At 49.3% G+C, this 19,405-nt stretch overlaps 1 protein-coding gene across 1 annotated transcript in view; it reads right to left on the bottom strand.

The window, feature by feature from the left end:
- Positions 1–3,273: 3,273 nt before the first annotated feature.
- The window catches only part of RBM6 (RNA binding motif protein 6), a 57,885-nt gene continuing 41,753 nt past the window's right edge, over positions 3,274–19,405 (bottom strand). Inside the window, exons 8-23 of the mRNA XM_051627360.1 lie at positions 18,335–18,395; positions 17,189–17,257; positions 15,862–16,113; positions 15,180–15,340; positions 14,358–14,455; positions 13,826–13,868; positions 13,201–13,261; positions 12,166–12,257; positions 10,558–10,710; positions 9,729–9,818; positions 8,874–8,963; positions 8,139–8,408; positions 7,103–7,177; positions 6,606–6,703; positions 5,227–5,338; positions 3,274–3,581 (exon numbers count right to left, since the gene is read on the bottom strand). Coding sequence (XP_051483320.1) covers positions 3,456–3,581; positions 5,227–5,338; positions 6,606–6,703; positions 7,103–7,177; positions 8,139–8,408; positions 8,874–8,963; positions 9,729–9,818; positions 10,558–10,710; positions 12,166–12,257; positions 13,201–13,261; positions 13,826–13,868; positions 14,358–14,455; positions 15,180–15,340; positions 15,862–16,113; positions 17,189–17,257; positions 18,335–18,395 — 1,851 coding nt within the window. The 3' untranslated portion in view covers positions 3,274–3,455. The remainder of the gene's footprint in view (positions 3,582–5,226; positions 5,339–6,605; positions 6,704–7,102; positions 7,178–8,138; positions 8,409–8,873; positions 8,964–9,728; positions 9,819–10,557; positions 10,711–12,165; positions 12,258–13,200; positions 13,262–13,825; positions 13,869–14,357; positions 14,456–15,179; positions 15,341–15,861; positions 16,114–17,188; positions 17,258–18,334; positions 18,396–19,405) is intronic.

The following is a 19,405-nucleotide window of genomic DNA, read 5'->3' on the forward strand; positions in this document are numbered from 1 at the left end:
TGGAGCGAGTCCAGAGGAGGCCACGAAGATGATCCGAAGGCTGGAGCTCCTCTGCTATGGGCACAGGGTGAGAGAGCTGAGGTACTTCAGCCTGGAGAAGAGAAGGGAGATCTGAGGGCACCCTCAGTGGGTACAGCAGCCATCGCATCGTGAAACAGGACAGGGGAATAAGGAATGCCCTTGGGCTACTACAGAAACACATCTTGAGCAATCTTCATGTCACAAATACAGAACACGGTTCTAAACTGAATGAGAGCAGATTTAGACTAGATTACAAAGATCTCTCTGCTCCTGAATCTTGTTTCCTCACTGGAGAACATATTTTCTTCAGACAGAAGCAGCTGTTGCTGCCTGGTGCCATCGTGTCCTGGTCCTGGTCAACTCCTCCTCCCAGCAGCAACTTGGCCAAACCATATCCCCTTCAAAATATGCTGGGAAAAAAAATAATCAATATACAATTTGGACAAGGGCTTGTGTCTGTGCTTATCTCAGCTGTTCTGGTCATTATGTGAGTTATTAGAATCTCATTTATCTTCCTTTGAATCTTTGTGCTATTGGATGGAAGTCTCTGAAAGTAGTTTCACAAAGATTGCACTTGTTGACATTCAAAAGCATAATGTTCCCAGTGCAAGGAACAAAGAATTGAATGGTATTTCTTTCATTTATGGATAAATGCAGAAGTGTATAACCTACACTGAAATGGGGGCATGATGTGAGCAACAACCTCCTCTGAACGTTAAGCTTCCCCGTTAGAACATTAAAGGAGTAAACTTGTTCATGATACTCACTGGGTATCTTGCCATGTTTAACTAGGGGCATGTCCCAATGTTCATTATGTCTCTCATTTCAGAAAAAGAGAAGGCCTATGGATTTGCTTGAAAATACATTAAAAATGGCTTATTGTAACATGTTCACCCCTAAAGATTTGACCAGTAGAAGAAATGTTGCTCACTCCTGTTGTGCTGGTGTCCCTGTGCTTTTGGCGGTGTCCTTGCAGAGCTCTGCATGCTGAGGACCTGCCTGAGTGCCAAGCCCAGCCATGCCTGTACAAGTGTGCAATGCCCTTCATGTCCAGCAGTGGCTGCACTTGTTATATGAGGCAAGAAATCCCCAGGGCTGAGGTTTTTGTTCACTTGCAGCTGAGCGGTACAAACCCAATTTGTGGAGCATCAGGTTTTGGCTCCGTTTGAGAAAAACAGGGGGTGTTGAGGCCACAGTGGCTTGAGTGGGTGTGCCAGGGCTGCAGAGATGTGATATTTTTCTATGCCAAACTATGTGAAGCATTTCAGAGGGGGTCCCCAAACAGTAAGGGAGATGCAACCAGCTCTGGTCTCAGTCTTTGCAGTACCCTAGCATTTGCTCTTTCAGGTTCCTGTGGCAGGACAGGTACCTCACCCCTTGCCCACCCCTTGACTGGTTTTCAGAGCCATCTTTGCACACTCCAGCCAGAGCTGCAGCCAGTGTGCAGATCCTGCACCCATGGATCTGTGAACATCTGCTGAGGAGCGTTTGTTCTGCTGCTTCACTCTGCTCCCTGCAGCCCGAGTTCCCCTTGGTCTGGAGATGACCCCAGTCTTCCTCCTGTGGATAATGTCTCCATGGCCATCAACTGCTCCAACACAGGACTCACCTTGTCATCTGTCCCAACACTCTTTACAGTTTATATTTGGAAGGTCCTGATACCTTCAGTCATACCCATCACCACAGGATGACAGGCCAGGCAACAGGCTGTACATGGCAACAGCACCCACACAGTTGTGAAATACAAACTAATTATAAGATATAAAGGTAGTTGCAATAGAGCTGTGGCTTTCTGTGACAACCCTTTAAAACATATTAAAGACATCAAAACCAATGATAAATAGTTGGGGTTTCCACAGCACCACCTATGTTGGTGTTTTCCTACGAGAACATATTAAAACACAAGCAAGATTTCTGATCAAGTATTTCTAGGATTAATGTAACTAATGGGAGGTAGATCTGCCTTCATGGAGAGAAAAAGGATTTATCTTGATTGGAGACAGATGCACCCTGCATTTAGATTTTTATAATTGATTCTTTTTCCTCTTTTCACTGCAGTCTGTTCCTCTGCTCTTGTTCCTGACTGGAGCCCTGGTAATTGGCCTACAAGAAAGTGTTGTCTTGCCTCTCCATCCACATATGCACATCACACTGACTACAAGCGAGCAAGAGAACAGCCAAGCCAAGGAACATACATTATTTAGTGAGGTCCATCTGTACACAGGAAGCTGCTCTTACATTTATCTGGCTTATTATCTTCTAATTAATTACTTATCATCAGTCCTTAACAGGTTTTCACTAAGATGGATGTACCCACTTAGTAAATTAATAAAATCAGATAAAGGGTTCCTGCAGTTGGTGGTTATGAAGGCTCCCTCCTGTTTTGTTTGGGAAGGAGGCCCTGTGGGTGCTCATTTTACATGGGTGCCTGGTGCACCCTGACACAGGACAGCCTGTGCAAATCTGCTCCCAAAGTCCCCACTTCCCTCCAGTGCCACTGAAAATGAAGTCCCATCACCATCACCCTTCTTTCCCCTTTGTGTGTGAATCATTTCCAGACCTGAGAGCACCAGCTTGCTCCTCCAGACCTCACACCACCACAACTGCTCCTTTTCAGGGAGCTCATCCCCAGGAGCCCATTGCCTTCCCTGTTCTTCCCCCATGTGCCCTGGACTCCCAGGAGAACCAAAGCCCTGGCCTGCCACCCAGCCTGCAGAACTGCACCAGCAGCACTTGCTCAAAATGGCAACACAGTCCCTTGCATGCCACTACTGCCCTGCCACCCTGGACCAGCACAGCCATGTCTCCACGAGGGTCCCCAACAACACTGCCCCCAGACCCAGCCCTCCCCCTGCTCTGTGGGGAGGAAGGGAAGGGGCTCCAGGAAGCCCAGATGACACCCAGAGTTAGACCACCTTTAGCCATTAAGCTCTTGCTATTAATTCAATCAAATTGTCCTTGCTAACAGCCAGGATGAATCCCACACAGGTCGTTCCTGCTCTTGCATTCCTGTCAGGACTCAGGGCTGTCCCCTGCTCCCAGCTCACATCCTGACCTACAAGTACATGGCACCAGGAGCATTGATCCCTGAGCCAGCAGGGAACAAATGGCAGCACAGTGACCAAACCTGAGCCAGTCCCACTGACACAGCCACAATCCCCAGGGACCTCATCAGCAGAAAGCAAAACACTACAGGAATCTTCCCAAGCATCACCTGCTTTTAAAACATGCCACTTCAAGCAAGAAACAAGCTCTGACGAATTTTCAGTTTTATTAAAAAAATTCTAGCAGCAAAACCTGTAACAACTCAAAAAAAAAACAACAAACAACCAAAACAAAACAAAAAAACAAACAAACAACAACCAAACCCCCAAGAGAACATAACACAGAGAGAAAGAGACAGAGAGAGACAGGCTGGCAGGTTTCTCCACCATTCACTCAAGTTCCTTGTAGCGGGCAAACATGACTCTCCTGACGGCATCGCGGTAGGTCTCGTTGGATTGCCTCTTGGGGGGCTTCCCTTGGGGCCCCAGGCCAGGGCCCTTCTTCCGATTTTCTGCCTGAAAACACACAGCTTGTGTTAGTGATTTCTGCTCCTCCCCTGCAGATCTGGGAGAGGAGAAAGAGCAAGTGCACTGTGTTCCTCTGAAAGCTGCTTGGGAGAAACCATCGGCCCTTGGTGGGCAACAAAAAGCCAGACAGCAAACGCCTGGTGAGATCAAACCAGAGGGGTGGGCTGTGGAGACCAAGCCCAGCACACGGAGGGTGGGAGAGGGCAGCCAGAACCAGCAGTGAGTGAGGACTGAAACAGAGCAACAGAAAGTGCCAGCAAGAGAGCTGGGCTCCCGGGGAGCTGTTTGCAGTTAGTCTGCATTTACACAAGCTCAGCTGTTCTCTCCTCTAATAGAGTTCCCAAGGGCTCTGGTAGCTCACTTTGAATTTCAACCAGTTTTTAACGACTGGCTTTTGCTGCCAGTGCCTGAATTATTCAGTAATACCTGCCCAGAGTTGGCCCAGGAGAGCAGGCCCAAGGCAGGAAGTTTTTCTTAGCTTTTATGTCCAACTTATCTCAATGTCAGTGATGTGATCAATTAGGCCAAGAGATCAAAGTCCTGTGGGGCTGAAGTGGGCACATGGCTTTGCCCAGCATGGCTTGGAAGTGGAAAGAAAGCACATCTTGAGGGCTCTTTTGGGAGCCCATTGTAGGAATTGTACCAGGGCTGTGCTTTGCAATCAGCTCCCCACGCTGGTGCAGGGAGCCCTGATGGGAGGTCAGGCCTTCCAGGGAACATGGCTGGAGCTGGCTCTTCCACAAAGCCCGTTGTATGGCCACAGGAAACTCCATGAGGACCGAGCAACAGCTGGGACTGGTCCCTGCTGTCTGCACTGAACAGGGAATCTCGCCTCGTGTGCGTGGGCTCAAGCAAACACACATCACGAAGCCTCAAATATCTGCCTTTAATGATATACTGGACTGCAAGCTGAATGTCACAGTGTGAGCTGCACTGCAGGCTGCCTGTGCCCCTCAGCAAGGCGCTGCCACCACAGCAGAGGGGACAAACCCACCACCACAGCAACTGCAGCCTATCTTGGCACTGCTCGCGTGGCCCTTGGCAAGGGGGAGCTGTCCCTGCCCCAGGCCACTGGCCAGATAAACCCCCTCCAGCAAATTAAGGTCCACGGAGAGATCAGCCTGCCCCAGAAGCTCTCTGCCAATGGGGACTCTGCTCCTCATCAGACAACATATCCTGGTATTCCCTTCCCAAGTCCAGAGTCCAGAACAGCAGCGAGAGCCTCACAAGCAGAGCAGACAAACAGTACCACATGCCCTGGGGCTCTGGATGTGCTCTCAGCTCCCCAGAGGAGGTTCACCTTTTCCCCCAGCTCGCATGGCTGCAGAGCACTGAGCAGTGACCTGCTCAAACCCCCACCTGGCTTTGTGCAGGTATCAATCAGATGCTCACACCCTCCCTGCTCACTGTTCCTCTCTTCTCAACCCCTCCAGATCCATACAAATTCTAACCATTTCTACTGCCAACACATTTGCAGCCCTTCCCAGCCCGCAAAGTTAATCAGGGCACACATATCACTCCATCAAGTGGGTGCAGCCCAGTGACTCTTGTTCCAACTGGGAACTCCTTCCAGCTGTCTTGGGAGACATTACCAGCTGCAGGATCACGATGTGTTTGGGAAGGAAAGACTCACCTCCATTGGTGATGTTGTGCCCTGCTGGTTGTGGCCAAAGCCTTTCTTCCACCCCGTGGATTGCAGCATTCTGTTCCCTTTGTTGTTACTATCAGTCCTAGAGTCATAGTCACTGCAAAAGAGGCAGAATCAGTTTTCCAGTTTTGCAGTGCTTCAAACACATGCCAGGGATTTTTAGCCCTGCTAACAGCACCTGCGCTGACATCCCAGCTGCTCCTGAGGGATGCCCAAGTTGCTTGCAAGAAGCCCCTCACCCGAGGAACCAACACAGTGGATTCTGTGGGCAGGGCTCAGACACCTTTGACCGCATAACTTCTTGTCCCACCTCAGGGGAAAACACACCAGGGTGCAGGAAATGAGCTCAGGCTCCAAAATATTTACAGTACAAACAAGCCAGGAGCGTTCTGTGCCTGCAATTCTGAATCCAAATTTTAGCAATAGCAAGAAAGTGAAGTCTAATCCCTGCTGCTCTCTTATGAGCTTTCTTTTCTCTCAGCACTGTGGTCACTGAGTTCAGTAGATGCAGCATTGATCCAGACACCCTTTGTCCCACCTGGTCATTACTAATCCAAGACTATTAACCAAAACCCATAGGTTTGAAAACTGCTGAGTGCAAAACCAGCTTCCTTCAGGCAACTTCCACAGTCTGGCTGCTGATGAGACTGCAGACAAACTGCTTTAGTTTATCCACAACTATTCCAGGAAAACAGAGGGAAGAGAAGATGTGGATTTTTAAACTGCAAGACATGGAGGAAAGGTCTCCTTCTGAGGTGCTGTACCAGAAAGGAACATAACCAGTTTTGTCTCCAACACATGCCAGCAGCTCCTCAGCCCACTGGAACACACAAGCTTGCAGCAGGCACAGGCCTTCCGAGAGCTCTGCACAGCACGCACTTTCTTCCTCCACCTACTCTGAACAAGATGGAAACAGCTCCCAGTGTTCCTCTGAGTCAGTGGAACAGATGAAACACAGCTTTGCTCTTTCTTTCAATGGCTAGATGCCAGGATAAGAGGACAGTAAGTGCCTTAAGGATGAGGTGGATGGGAAGAGGCTGCATTCTGCTACCTGTGCCTGGCCAGGCCCACTCAGACCCTACACCTCACCCCTCCAGTTTGTCTCTGCTTTCCCCTAAACCCTCGTGTCCATCCCTGCACTACACACCCCTGACCCTCTCCTGCCCTCTCCAAGAAGTGCTGCAGTTCAACAGGCTCACATTTTGGGGAACTCTACCCACAGAAATCACAGCTTTCCTGGCTTTTACACTTGCAGATCTATCCCACTGGCTGCTCCCTGGCCTTGGGGTGCCAGCAGCACCCAAGTACCCTCCCAGCAGCAGCAGCAGCAGCAGCAGTGAGATCAAACCAGGAGCAGCCATTACCTCTCTGAGTCCCGGTCGTATCTGAGTCGTTTCCTCTCTGGTGAATCCATCTGCTGGAACTTCTCTCTCCGGTCATTGCCCTTGTCTTTATATCTCCCCTTCAAAACAGAGAGAACAAAGTAAGTCTGGGAGCTACCAAGGATTCAACACTGCACAGGAGACTGCTCTGCAGCCAGGTCTTATTTAATCCTTGGCTGGCTGGAAATCTGACCTGAGAACCCACAATCCCTGGATGTTTCTGGGACCCACAATCCTCTCATTCTGTCCTGACAGCATCTGTTTGGCTGTCCCAGACCTGTGGTTGCAGCCTTCCAGCAATGGCACTGGGAGTAGCTCTGCTACCTTCCAAACAAGGAACAGGTACAGCTCTCCCATTCCTGGCCAGATGGTAGCAGCCCATACACTGCTTCAATTTTAGATGGAAATCTGGATCCCACTTAGTCCAAAGCTGGCTTGCAGGACCACAAACAGGAGTCTGCCCACCACCACAGACCCACCTCACGTTCTCTCTTCTCCAAATATGCCAGTTCCTGCTCAGATCGTTTGATCTTCATATGTATCTCCAGGTTTTGCTGGAAGGAGGAAAACAGAAGACAGTGTCAGCAGAGGATACTGCTGAAAGAGCTGCCAGGGCCATTTGCTCTGCCCGTAAGGGGTACAGGTAAGCAGCATGCTCCTACACCTGCACTATATCAGATGCAGCAGCTTCCCTTGCAGCCCTCAGGGGCCAGGAGCCCCTTCTCTCCACATTAAGAAAGTCACCCAGTCCTATTTTAACCGCACGCAGTTTGGCCCTCCTAAAAGCAAGAGCTCAAAGGCAGTGCAGAACACAGGGAAGCATGTGCAAAGTTCTTACTGCTACCACACTTGTGTGCCGGCACCCTCCGCTCCCCAAGACTTAGTTATCTCACAATGGCTTAAAAAGTCACACCTTGATGTTACAGCACTGCCATGGCAGGAAGAAGCAGCTCACACAATGCTCTGAACAGCTCTTTGATGGGAACTTTGCCTGCTACTGTGTGAAACAGCACAGCTCTTCCCACCCACCCGCTGCACTTTTCAAAGAATGGAATCCTAGAATGGTTTGGGTTGGAAGGGATCTTAAAGATTTTCTAGTTCCAACCCCCCTGCATGGGCAGGGACACCTTCCACGAGACCAGACTGCTCGAAGTCCCATCCAACCTGGCCTCGGACACTTCCAGGCAGAGGACACCCACAACTTCCCTGGGCAATCTGTTCCAGTGTCTCATCACCCTCACGGGAGAGAACTTCTTCCTAATGTCTAAGCTAAATCTCCTCTCTTCCAGTTTAAAGACATTAACCCTTCTCTTGTCACTCCATACCCTTGTAAAAAGTCCCTCCCCAGCTTTCTTGTAGGTCCCCTTCAGGTACTGGAAGGTGCTCTAAGTTCTCCTTGGAGCTCTCTCTTCTCCAGGCTGAAAAACCCCAACTCACTCAGCCTGTTCCCCACAGACCACAAGGCTGTGTAGCCAAAGGCAGCTTGTGACACACGCAGCCCCCAGCCCTCATTACCTTGTGCAGGTTGGAAAGCTGCTGGTGCTTGATGAGCACTTCCTTGTTGGGAAACTGCCTCCTGCAGAGCAAGCAGGCCAGCTTGTTCCAGTCAGTCAGCTTGTCATCGTTGGCCTTGGCCTTCCTGGGCTGCTCCTCACGTTGTGCTGGGGGGTGGGGAGGCGGCAGCCACTGCGCCGGTGACTGCTCCTCCTCTTCCTCCTCCTCTTCATTGTCACTGTCTCCTCCATACTCTCCCAGAAGTCCTATCAGAGGGTTCACCACCTTGGGCTGAGGGAAGAGGCAGAAAAGCATGACAATTCACAGCATCAAGCCTTGCCCTACCATGCAGAGCTCCCATTCCCTAATCAATCTGTTGGTGAAACCCTGGCACAGGTTACTCAGAGAGTAGAAGCCCTGTCCCTGGAAACATTCAAGGTCAGGTTGGATGGGGCTCTGAGCAACCTGACCTGGTTGAAGACATCCCTGATGACTGCAAAGGGGCTGGACTAGATGGCCTCAGTGAGGAGATCCTGCTTAAATTCAGGTATCAAATTTTGCCCATGCTAGAAGCCTGCAAACGAGCTCAGAGTTATAAAAGAAACTACCTTTGCCATTCCACCTCCAGTGCTGCCTTCTCTGGCATGAAAAACCTGCACCTTTGCCACCCAGGGTCATGGCCAGGCTTTGGTGACCCTCCCTAGTCTTCTACCCAGGTTCAAACAACTTAAAAGGCAATCCTATCGAGCCACTTACTGGGGCTGTGCTCTCATCCTTTTTCACAGAGGGGGGTAATGGTTTTTTAAAGACGTCTTCTGCAGAGAACTTCTCCTCTCCAGTCTCATTCTGAAACAGTCAAGATGAAGTGTTAAGACCACCATAGCATGGACTCAGTGCACAACAGCTAAGCACCCATTTAAGAGGCCTCCAAGGAAGACAGTCAGTTGGTAAAAATGAGGTGGTATTTCTGATGGGAGATATTCCCATTCTGGGGAATTCATAGTTCTCCTGGAGCTATGTCCATGTTTCAGAGACAGCTGCAGCAGCTCCCCATGCTGTCCCAGTCTGCTCTACTTTCTGCTGGACTGTGATGCTGATAGCAGCCCCAGCCCTGCTTCAGAGCAGTGAGGGAGCTGGGGAAAGGCCAGGTCATATCTGGACACCCCTATGTGTACACAACATGGAGATCACGTGAAAGGCCACCCCCACAGCCAGCCAGCATGGGGGCAGAGAAACCCACCTCTCCAGGAAGAGTTACAGCCCTGCTCGCCTGTGAGACAAGGCAAAGTATAACTACTGTAGATGGGGAGGGGAACAGACAGCACCAGTTTTCTCTGCTGTGTCTGTGGCACAACACACAGCCAGGCTCAGCTAGCCTGGTGGTGTTTTCAGGATCTTCTTGATACTGGACAGGGAACACCAGAGTGCAGTCCCCCAGCACTGTGGCAAGATGAGCCTGCAGTGCTCACTCATGCTCAGCAGCACAAAGTGTAGGCTGGGGTGAAGCTTCACATCGATCTGGTCTGAAGCCCTGGACATGCTCTCATTTAGCAGTTCATTACCTACTCATGCTTGACTGTTGAAGACAAGTGCTGCTATGGAACATCTTACCAGGCCTGCGCCCTCGTCCTTTTTCACAGAGGGAGGCAATGGCTTTTTGAAGACATCTTCTGCAAAGAACCTCTCCTCCCCAGGCTCATTCTGAAAAACCCAAGATTAGGCATTAGGCTACCAGCAACACAGAGGTCAGAGAGTGCACAGAGAAGCCAGGAAGCCACTTTGGGGCATCCACTGAATCTAGGCAGCCCGGAAAAACAATGGGAAAATTTCTAGTGGAGATGTTTTGACCCCCCCCATTCAGACAAGACCGTGTTTCTCCTAGGTCAGTGCCCTTGAAAGCAGGCATCCTTCATGCCAGGGAGTGGGCTCCGGGAGGGACTGTACAGGACCTTCTTCACAGGCTCCTATCTGCACTTGATCTCGTTTTACCTTTGGAGTCCACCTCCACCACCTTCCTGCCTGCTTCTGGTGTTTGGAGAAGGCAGGAACTGCCATTAGGGGAGAGCTGAGTCTCAGTTGTTATCTGACTTGGTGTGTTCAAACATCTCTGCTACTTTTCTGTTGGCTCTGTTACAACAGCTGGGTGCTTTCAGCAGTGGGACTGAAATGTGTGTCTCAGCTACCTGATGCTTCTGAATGCTTTACCATAAAGAAGGGATGAGAAGCTCTGTCACAAGAGGAAAATTTCAGGAACTTGCTCCCACCTGGCCAAACAGTAACCACATTCCTGGCCTGCTGGTGAACCCATCTATTTCATAATTTTCTCTCACTGTCCCTCTCTTTCTGAATCCTCTATAAATTACTCTCTGTTTCCTAACCTCTCTTACCTCAGCCTCCTGGCCTCAGATCTCTGATTGTTCTGATGCCTGGAGGGACCTACCTTACCAGGAGTACTTTTCCCTTTCTCCTTTTTGTCCCTGTTGTCCCTGCTGTGTGGTTCCCTCCTTTCATTTGTCCGCTCTTGGCTCCCGTGCCGCCGCCTCCTGCTCTCTGTGGGTGATGAGCAGGCTTCTCGATCTACTGTCACTTCTCTCTGAAAGAGGCAGTTGGAACAGATTTAGCAAAACCTCTAAGAAGCTGCTTCTTTGGCTTATTGTCCTTATTGGGCTGGGGAGACCAGCAGAGTAGGGACAGCTGAGAGCAAAGGCTTCAGGACTTTGCTAGGGCAGAAGGTCACCACAGTCAGGTCATCAGAGCACTACCCTGCTCACCCAGAATATGAGCAACCCCAGTGTCAAGAAAAGACAATAGTCCCAGAGAACCTCTGCTGATGGCTCTTTTTTGGCATCCTTGTAACTGTTGCTGGCTGGAGTCAGTGAGCAAAGAGACCACAGATGAAAACTGAGCTCTGTTGACTGTCTTTGAATACAAAGAGTCATATATCACACATCTTCAGTAAAATCTATGAAGTCTACTCAGTGAAGAGGGGACCACAGAGTCATAGAATCATTAAGGTTGGAAAAGACCTCTAAGGTCATCAAGTCCACCTGTCATCCCTACGCCCGTGTGACCACTAAACCACCTCCCAAAGCACCATGTCTACCATTTTTTGAACACCTCCAGGGACAGTGCCTCTACCACCTCCCTGGGCAGCCTGTTCCAAGGCCTCATCACCCTTTCTGTGAATAAATTTTTCCTCTTATCCAATCTGAACCTCCCCTGGTGCAACTTGACCCCATTTCCTCTTGTCCTATCACTAGTCACTATGTAGAAGAGGCCAACAACTGCCTCACTATAACCTCCTTCAGTTTAGAGAGCAATGAGGTCTCCCCTCAGCCTCCTCTTCTCCAGGCTGAAAAGCCTCAGCTACCTCAGCCTCTCCTCATAAGACCTGTTCTCCAGACCCCTAATCAGCCTAGTTGCCCTTCTCTGCACCCTCTCCAGCACCTCAATGTCCTTATACTGTGGTGCCCAAAACTGCACACAGTGCTCGAGGTGCAGCCTCACCAAGGCTGAGCAGAGGGGCAGGATCACCTCCCCAGTCCTGCTGGTCACACTGTTCCTGATGCAGGCCAGGATGGTGTTGGCCTTCTTGGCCACCTGGGCACACGATGGCTCATGTTCAGCTGGCTGTCAATCAGCACCCCCAGGTCCATCTCTGCTGGGCAGCTCTCCAGCCACTCCTCCCCCAGCCTGTAGCACTGCCAGGGGTTGTTGTGATGGAAATGCAGGACCTGACACTTGGCTTTATCGAAGCTCATACAACTGGCCTTGACCCACCAATCCAGCCTGTCCAGGTCCCTCTGCAGAGCCAAAGAGGCAGCTACAGTAGCTGGTTCAACACAAGGTAATGGGTTCCTAGCTTCTCATTAAGTTGATATTTTGGACCATGGATCCCTTCTCTAGAGGCCACAAGACTGAGTGAGATGAAGTCACCCCTGCAGTGTCCTAAGCTGGCCTGTCCTCAGGGTCTAGCTGCTAAATCTCTCCAGAGATGGGTAGTTTGCAAGAACATACAATGTGCAAAGCTTTCTTCCTATGCACTCACCTGAGTCCTGGGGTCATAGTATGTCCCAGCTATGGGATCATAGTAATTCCCAGTTTCAGGATCATAGATGTATGTGGACACATCTGATGGAGCTGAACAGAGATACAAAAGTTAACACCAGAACACCTGCCTTTTACAAAGACAAAGCATGAGCAAATACTACACTGATGAAAGGATCAAGAGTGGAAAAAAAGAATTTTTCTCTCCTGGCAAAAGAGGTATGAGTATCCTCACATCATTCAACCTTCATCATATTTTCTTTAAGGAGTAAAAAGGGAGACAGATTTTCACAGTTCTTCTGTTTTAGGACTCTGGCAAAACTTCCACATCAAAACACACAGGGGCTGTGCTGAGATCACCAGACCACAAGCTTGATCAGACAAAGACATGAAATTCAGTAATTTCCCTAAGAATGGGGTAATGAGTACCAGGATCTGTGTCCACCAACCCGTGTGAACAAGGAGGATCTGTGCTCTTTCAAACACTCTCCTGTTTGAAGTGATGACACTCCCCACATCCCTACTGCCCCGTGGGTGCATGAAAGCTCCTGACTAGAAAGGGGAGCAAACTGTTTCTACAGGAAAAGCCAAAGGCTTTAAGGGCAGGTCCATAATGTGAGGAATACTTCTCATTTCCAAAGTGGCATTAAACAGAGCTCAGGAATACTACATGTAAGTCAGTAAAACAATCAGGAGTGTTCCTCCAGCTACCAGCATTGCTGCATAAAGTGTATTTTTTTCTGTCTCATCTGGTAATTGCTTGGATCACTCTATCCCACCAGTTTACCACAACAAAGAAAAGCATGCAGCAAGTTTCCTTTATCTGCATGTAGTTTCGTACAGTAAGAGCAGATAGAAACACATCATCAGATAGGAAAATATGACTAAACAAAGTTGGCAAAGAAACGCAGAAGTGGGTGTAGCAAACAAACCTACTCTTGGCCTTTAAAAATCTTTTTGGGCTGATTTCTACATGTCAGTGCCCTTTTAAGGAAGAGAAGTCTCCACAGGAGGAGTGAGGCAGAGCTTAACTTACACTGTGCTCTGGTGCGTCTCTGTGATTCGTTGCCCCTCCTGTCCCTCATGCCTCTTCTGCCCTGGAGTAAATGAACAACACAAACAGATCAGAGACCCTTTGACAAACATTATATTGCTTCTCCTCCCTCTCACAGGCCCAAAGTTCTGGAAAACAGCTCATTTAGGTACCCTAAACAGAGCACAAGCAGACACAGTTTTCCACAGAGCAATGGACAGTGTTGCAAAGCACGAGACCTCTGTAGCTTTCAATTGAAGCCTCCAGCCCATTGAGTACAAGAAAAGCCCTGTAGGCTAGTAACAAGCACTAGAGAAGAGACATCCACCCCAGGAACTGAGATCAGTCATCAATGAAGTCACTCTGTAAAAGCATGGTAGAGATTAACCCAGCCCAGAACTCCCCCAGACAGCATCTGTGCTCTGACTTGCACTTCTGTGCACACTATAAACACAGCCCCAGGGGCACAGGAGCAGTGAAGAGCACAACTGAGCAGTATCATCCCATCTTCAAACACGTTGAAAGTTCATTTCAGCAGCCCAAAGGGAAGAAGTCAAAAAAAGTCAGGCCTCTCATCCCAGCCCCCCCTCCCTTTCCAGCTGCCTGCAGGGAAGCTGTGCAGACCTACCGGGCCATAGTAGGAATTGTCACCATGCTCCCCATAGTCATTCCTGTTAAGAGAAAGGTTACAGGTTAATGTCAAGCTGCCTTCACACCCAGCATACTCAAAATGATCAGCATGGCCAATAAAGGCAGAAAAATAATCTTTGCTGGCCACATGTGGGATTGTGCCCATCCCAGGAGACGAAGTAGCTTTGCAGGTCACTGTCTCCACAGGAGTTAGGATCACACTCTCTCCTGTGTTCATAAAGATGAATCTCTCCACTTGCTTTTTAACAGCTGAACCCATCAATTCCTTCAAAATGGGATCTGATGGCTGGACAAGAAGAGACCATGCAATATTATGATTAATTCCACAGTGCTTAATCACTGAAGCTTCTTCTAGCTCCAATGCCTTTACCTCTCCAAGACATTTTTAGGTTGTAGGAACAGATGTGCTAATTCATTTTGCCAGCCTTTAGGCATCTGGTCTGATAACACAGCTCTGGCCTCGCAGTACGTCACACAAAGGACAACCCCGCTGCCTCATCTGTCTATACCTTCTCCTCCCTGTGGCAAGATTCACTTCCACCGTGCGTCCATCAATGCAGATAGGGGGATCCAGGTTCTGCAGGATCTTCAGCAACCTCAGCGCCTCCTGTAAAAGGAAAGGAGAATTTCACATCCATGAGAAGGAAACATAAGCCCATTTCCCAAATCCAGTCTGCCTGAAAGGAGGGCCTCCTTTGTTTACACAACGGCTGCAGTAGGACAGGAAACACAACACTTCAGTCCAAATATTAGTGAAAGGTATTTAAGATGCAACAAAAAGGACATATGCATTGTTAGGTTCTGCTTGTCCTGGGGCCATTTTCAGGAGCCAGCTTGGGACTATATTCTCCTAGGGCTCCTAGACAATGCAGCACTATGGCTGCTGCTGCTCCAAGGAGCTTTGGTGAACACCCTCTGGACCAAAGCCAAAGCACAGCTATGGAATCTGGGAGTCACTCAAAAAATGTAAACCCTCCAACATGGAACTGTCTGTTGATTAAGATTCTTGCCTTTTGCAGAAACCATTGAATTCAAGTTCTCTGCAAACAAAGTATCTGTGCAAGAAGTGTTCACGTTTAGGATCTACAAAGAAAGGTACTGAGGCAAGAAACTCAGTATCACAGCTTGTGGTAACAGACAATCTTTGGCTCCTAAGGCCAGAGAGCAACAGCTGTATCTGACATTCCCTGTACCCAGCCAGTGTAGGAGAGGATTCCCTCCAGGACAGCCACCTCACCAATACAGCCATTTCTTATATTCCTGTAGTTTCTCCACTTCTACAGGCTCGAGATGCCAACTGGGGGAGCATGTGAAAGCAGGAACCTACTTACAGCATGTGAATCCAGTTCAATGAAGCCATAGGTCTGCCCCATCCGGCCTGCCTTGTTCTTCATGATGCGCACGCTGGATGTGGAGAGACGCACGTACGGGGCCAGGAGCCCCACGATCACTTCAGGTGGGGTGAATCGAGTTATACGCTTCAGCATAATTGCTGTGGAGCACACGAGGGAGGCGGCCAGGGAAGAAAAAGTAATAAAAAGAGAAAATGATTCAGATCTAAGTTTATTGTAACAGCACAGGTAAAACTAAACCCACTCAAAGCAGCAGCATGGCTTCGGGCAGTTGAATCTGGAAGCCACCATTGGTTTTTATCTCCACACTGCAAGATGTTCAAAGTACAGCCTCCAATTGCTGGACTTTCCTTCCCAGAAAACAAAGCAGGAAGCAGGCTCCTGTTAGGAGGAGCTCAGCCCAGGGAAACTCCTAGACTAAGAGACTTTTGCTGCTGTGCTAAGTTAGCTGCACCATCCTGAAACCAGCTTGCCCTGAATTAGCTTTCCTAAAGGCAACTCTCCAGCACCTTTGGAGCTGGTAGCCCACCATTACTTGAGGCCATGGTTTGCACAACATGGAAACAGCGTCCAGAGGTTTTAGTGAACTGCTGCCCTTCCAGCAGATGGCCTCATGGCCTGCAAGCAAGAGTAATCCAAAATTGGACCCTATGTCACTCACTTCTGCTTCCTCCACCATCCTGTGGTGTGGCTTCCTCTGCTTCTCTCTGAGAAGGCAGCTCCTGGTGCCGGTCTATGTCCCTTCTCTTCTCCTGCATGGGCCGCCGCTCTCTCCCTTCATCTCTTTTCCTTGGCTCCTGTTCCTGAGGCTGACACTCCTGCTGTGGAGCAGGAACTGAGGGCTGCATAGGCTGCTTTGGAGATCCAGGTTGTCCTGATAACTCTTGCTCAGGTTTTTCAAGCTTTGTCTCTGCTGTTGGAGAGGAGAGACAGATTCAGCATGTATTTTTCTTCTGCTATTTTTTGGCCACTGCAGCAGCACTCCTTAGGAAAGGCCAACCTGCTCTGCCCTTGCATAATCCGAGTCCTAAAACTCTGCAGACACAAGGTGTGTAAAGGACAAGTTAGGTTCTGCTCATCTTTCCATTGTCTTGTTTCATGTTGGGCTCCTTTACCTGACCTCTTCTGTCATTGACGAGCGCCTTTCTGGCCTCTTTTTGGGACGGGTTCCTGCCTGGGTAGAAATGAATCAGGGATGGGTTTGGATATGTCCCTCCCACGTCCAGGACAACCTCCACAGCAGCAATATCCTTACTATGCCTGATGTATTCTTGAACACCCACAGCTGAGCAGTGTCAACTATTAACTGTCACCCTTTCTCTACGCTAGAGGAAAACTGGGTTCACACCCCTATGATCACAGAGTAAAAAGCCTCATAACATAATCTCTGATTTTATCAGGTCCCTGCTTCCCACAGGCAAGGCAGATAGGACATGGAAACACGCTGCCCACCAGCCTACCTATGCAGCACAGAGAAGAAAAATCCCATTAAGTTTCTGTGCTTGGAGGCCTCTGACACATCTGGCTTCACTTCAAAAGAGATCCCTACCTGAGCTTCTAAAAATGTTGGAAAGGAAGGCAAAGCTGTGTGGCTGCAAAGCCAGACATCACCACCCCTGTGGCTGCTGCTGAAGCCTCTTCCCACGAAGAGAAATAAACAAGAGTGCAAGACTTGGCACAGCAAAGCTTCCCTCTTTAATATCCCCTGGAGCACCCTCGTTCTGTTTGGGAAGGGCAGCAGGGCAGAGCACACGACCACTTTGCACATAGAAGTTGGGCAAGCTGCAGGCTGACCTGCTTGGCTGTCAGCACAGCCCATGTTGGACAGGGCTAATCTGTCTGCAGAGTCCTGGCTACACTTCATGAGCAGAACCTCATGTCAAACTGGCACATGAAACAAGTCTGCACGTGCAGCTGCGAGAACTGCCCGTCCAAACCACACAGAGACAAGCACAAAACCCCACAGCTGGGGAGAGCAATTCTCTTACTGAATTCTTGCTCAGCTGATGCATCCTCTCCCTCAGAACCACCTCGGGACTCAGGGCCTGCTCTGCTCCCTGCAAGAGAGGCAAATTAAAGTCCATTTCAAGACCATCAGTCACAATGCACACAAGAACTCATGCAAAGCTGCAGTACCAACTGTATATACCTAGAGAGCTGTTTTGTTTCACCCAGCAATTAAAGGATGGGCGTACAGAGGTTACCTTATTACACACTTTCACAAGCAACAAAATCAGGCCAGTGAGAAACATGCACCACAATCTGTCTTCACAGCATCTTAGAGGCTCTGTTTATTTTGCCCCTGGGCAGTTTATTGCAGCCCACAGCTGTTCTGGGCCAGCTATGCAAATTCTTCCTAACACTGACAAAGGAACCACGGTGCAATGAGAGCAGAACCACAGGGACAGTGCTTCAGTAAGCAGAGCTCTGCATCAGCAGTTATTTTCATGCTCTTCTGCCTGAGGTATGCAGGTAAGAAATGCAGAATGTCAGAAATCTGCCCAGAGATACAGAGCTGTGCCTGGAATACCTGCTAATGCCAAAGAAATCAGTTCCTCCTGGGAACATGTTTTGGCTTTTGTGCCCTCCCACCCCAAAAAGCAGAGGTGCTGGTGGGGTGAGGAGAAGCTCCTGGAGGAGCAGAACTCCTTTCCATGCACTTCTTACGGTCAGCAAGGTGAGTTCAGCAATTCAAATCCTGGATTCACCTCTAAACTGAAAGCCCTAGAAGAATAAACCTATAAACATGCAGCCACATCTCTCAAGGAAGGTGTTGAGGAGGAGCCATCTCACCTACAGCCAGCAGTACTTGCTCACAAGCCTGGAGGACACACAACCTGTAACTCCATGGATGAAGGACAATGCCAGAGTAATAGGAAGGAAAGGCTTTGTGTAGTAAGACACCCCTCCACCAAGCCTCACAAGAACAGAGAACCTGGTAGCAACACATCCACATGTAACCTCTTTCGTGTGGACAGGGAAAAGGGTCTAAATGAAGCAAAACTAATAAATCTCCTACACAGTGCTCAGCTAATCCACCAAGAGGGATGCCACAGGAAAGCCAGAAGAGAAACTTACTTGTCAGGGCAGATGAAACTTTTAACCAACCAAGCACAGGGACCAGATATACTCACCATCTCTCGGGAGCTTGCAATAGGAGCAGGAAGATCTGTAGCCCACAGTACACACCTTACACTGCAATGGAAGATGGACAGCATGAGGAAGTCCTGTTTGGAATGCAGTGGATGCAACCTACTCCAGAGCACGAGGCTGCAGTGCTTATGAAAGTAACAGCCCCAGAAAAGTTACAGCAAGAGCTTGAGTGATGGGCTGGAATGGAAATGCTCATATGGCTCAGCACTGGGATTGCCTTAGGAACAGGATTTTCACACAACTTCTGAGCACAGGTTTGTTCACACCATGGATGTACTTCACTAGTGCTTGAGATGGGACCCTTGCCCCTCTAAAGTGACAATGGGTCAAAAGGCACCATGCTAGGACTCACACTCCTGGCCACCCTGTTGTTTCAAAGGATCCAAAATTACCTTAAGCTACCTTTGTATTCTCTAATCTCAACTCACCCATAAAGCAGTGACAAAGTCCTTTTCTGGGCTAAACTGCAGATACTGATGTAATCTGCTGCCTGCAGAGTCCACGAAGAGGCAGCTGCTGACCAAGAGGCAGAGTTGCACAGGCTGGGGTGGATATCCTGCCATGGAGAGCAAGTGCCTTTTCTCCACAGCTCTCTGAACACAGCACTCCTAACTTCCTCTTCAAGCTCTCTATAAAAGTGTTGTTTCTCTTTCATACCATTTTTTCCCTCTAACTGAAGCCCTGCAAGTGCTTTGGGGCACAAGGAAGCTCTTTCAGGCCACGTCTGTGCACAGCAACAGTAGGGAGATACACTCCAGATACTCCTCTTTGCACTGAAAGATGCTGTGAAACCCCACCTGAAGCTACTGTCTCTACTTGATCTCTGGAGCACTGCAAGCACAGGCAAGGCCCCAGACAATGGCTCTGCTGGCAACTGGAGTGCATCCCATTAGCCTGGATGAGGGGCTTTGTAGCCCAATGTGATCCAGTGGCCCAGGTGTGAGTCTAACCAGAACTGGTCCTTTCCTGCCCTGCTGCAACCTCTTGATCTGCACTCAGTGGGAATGCAGGCAGCAACTCTGCCCTTTACTCTAGCTCCCCTTCCCTGCTTT

The sequence above is a fragment of the Apus apus genome, chromosome 9, assembly GCF_020740795.1.
Source record: "Apus apus isolate bApuApu2 chromosome 9, bApuApu2.pri.cur, whole genome shotgun sequence".
In the NCBI taxonomy this organism is placed as follows: Eukaryota; Metazoa; Chordata; class Aves; order Apodiformes; family Apodidae; genus Apus; species Apus apus.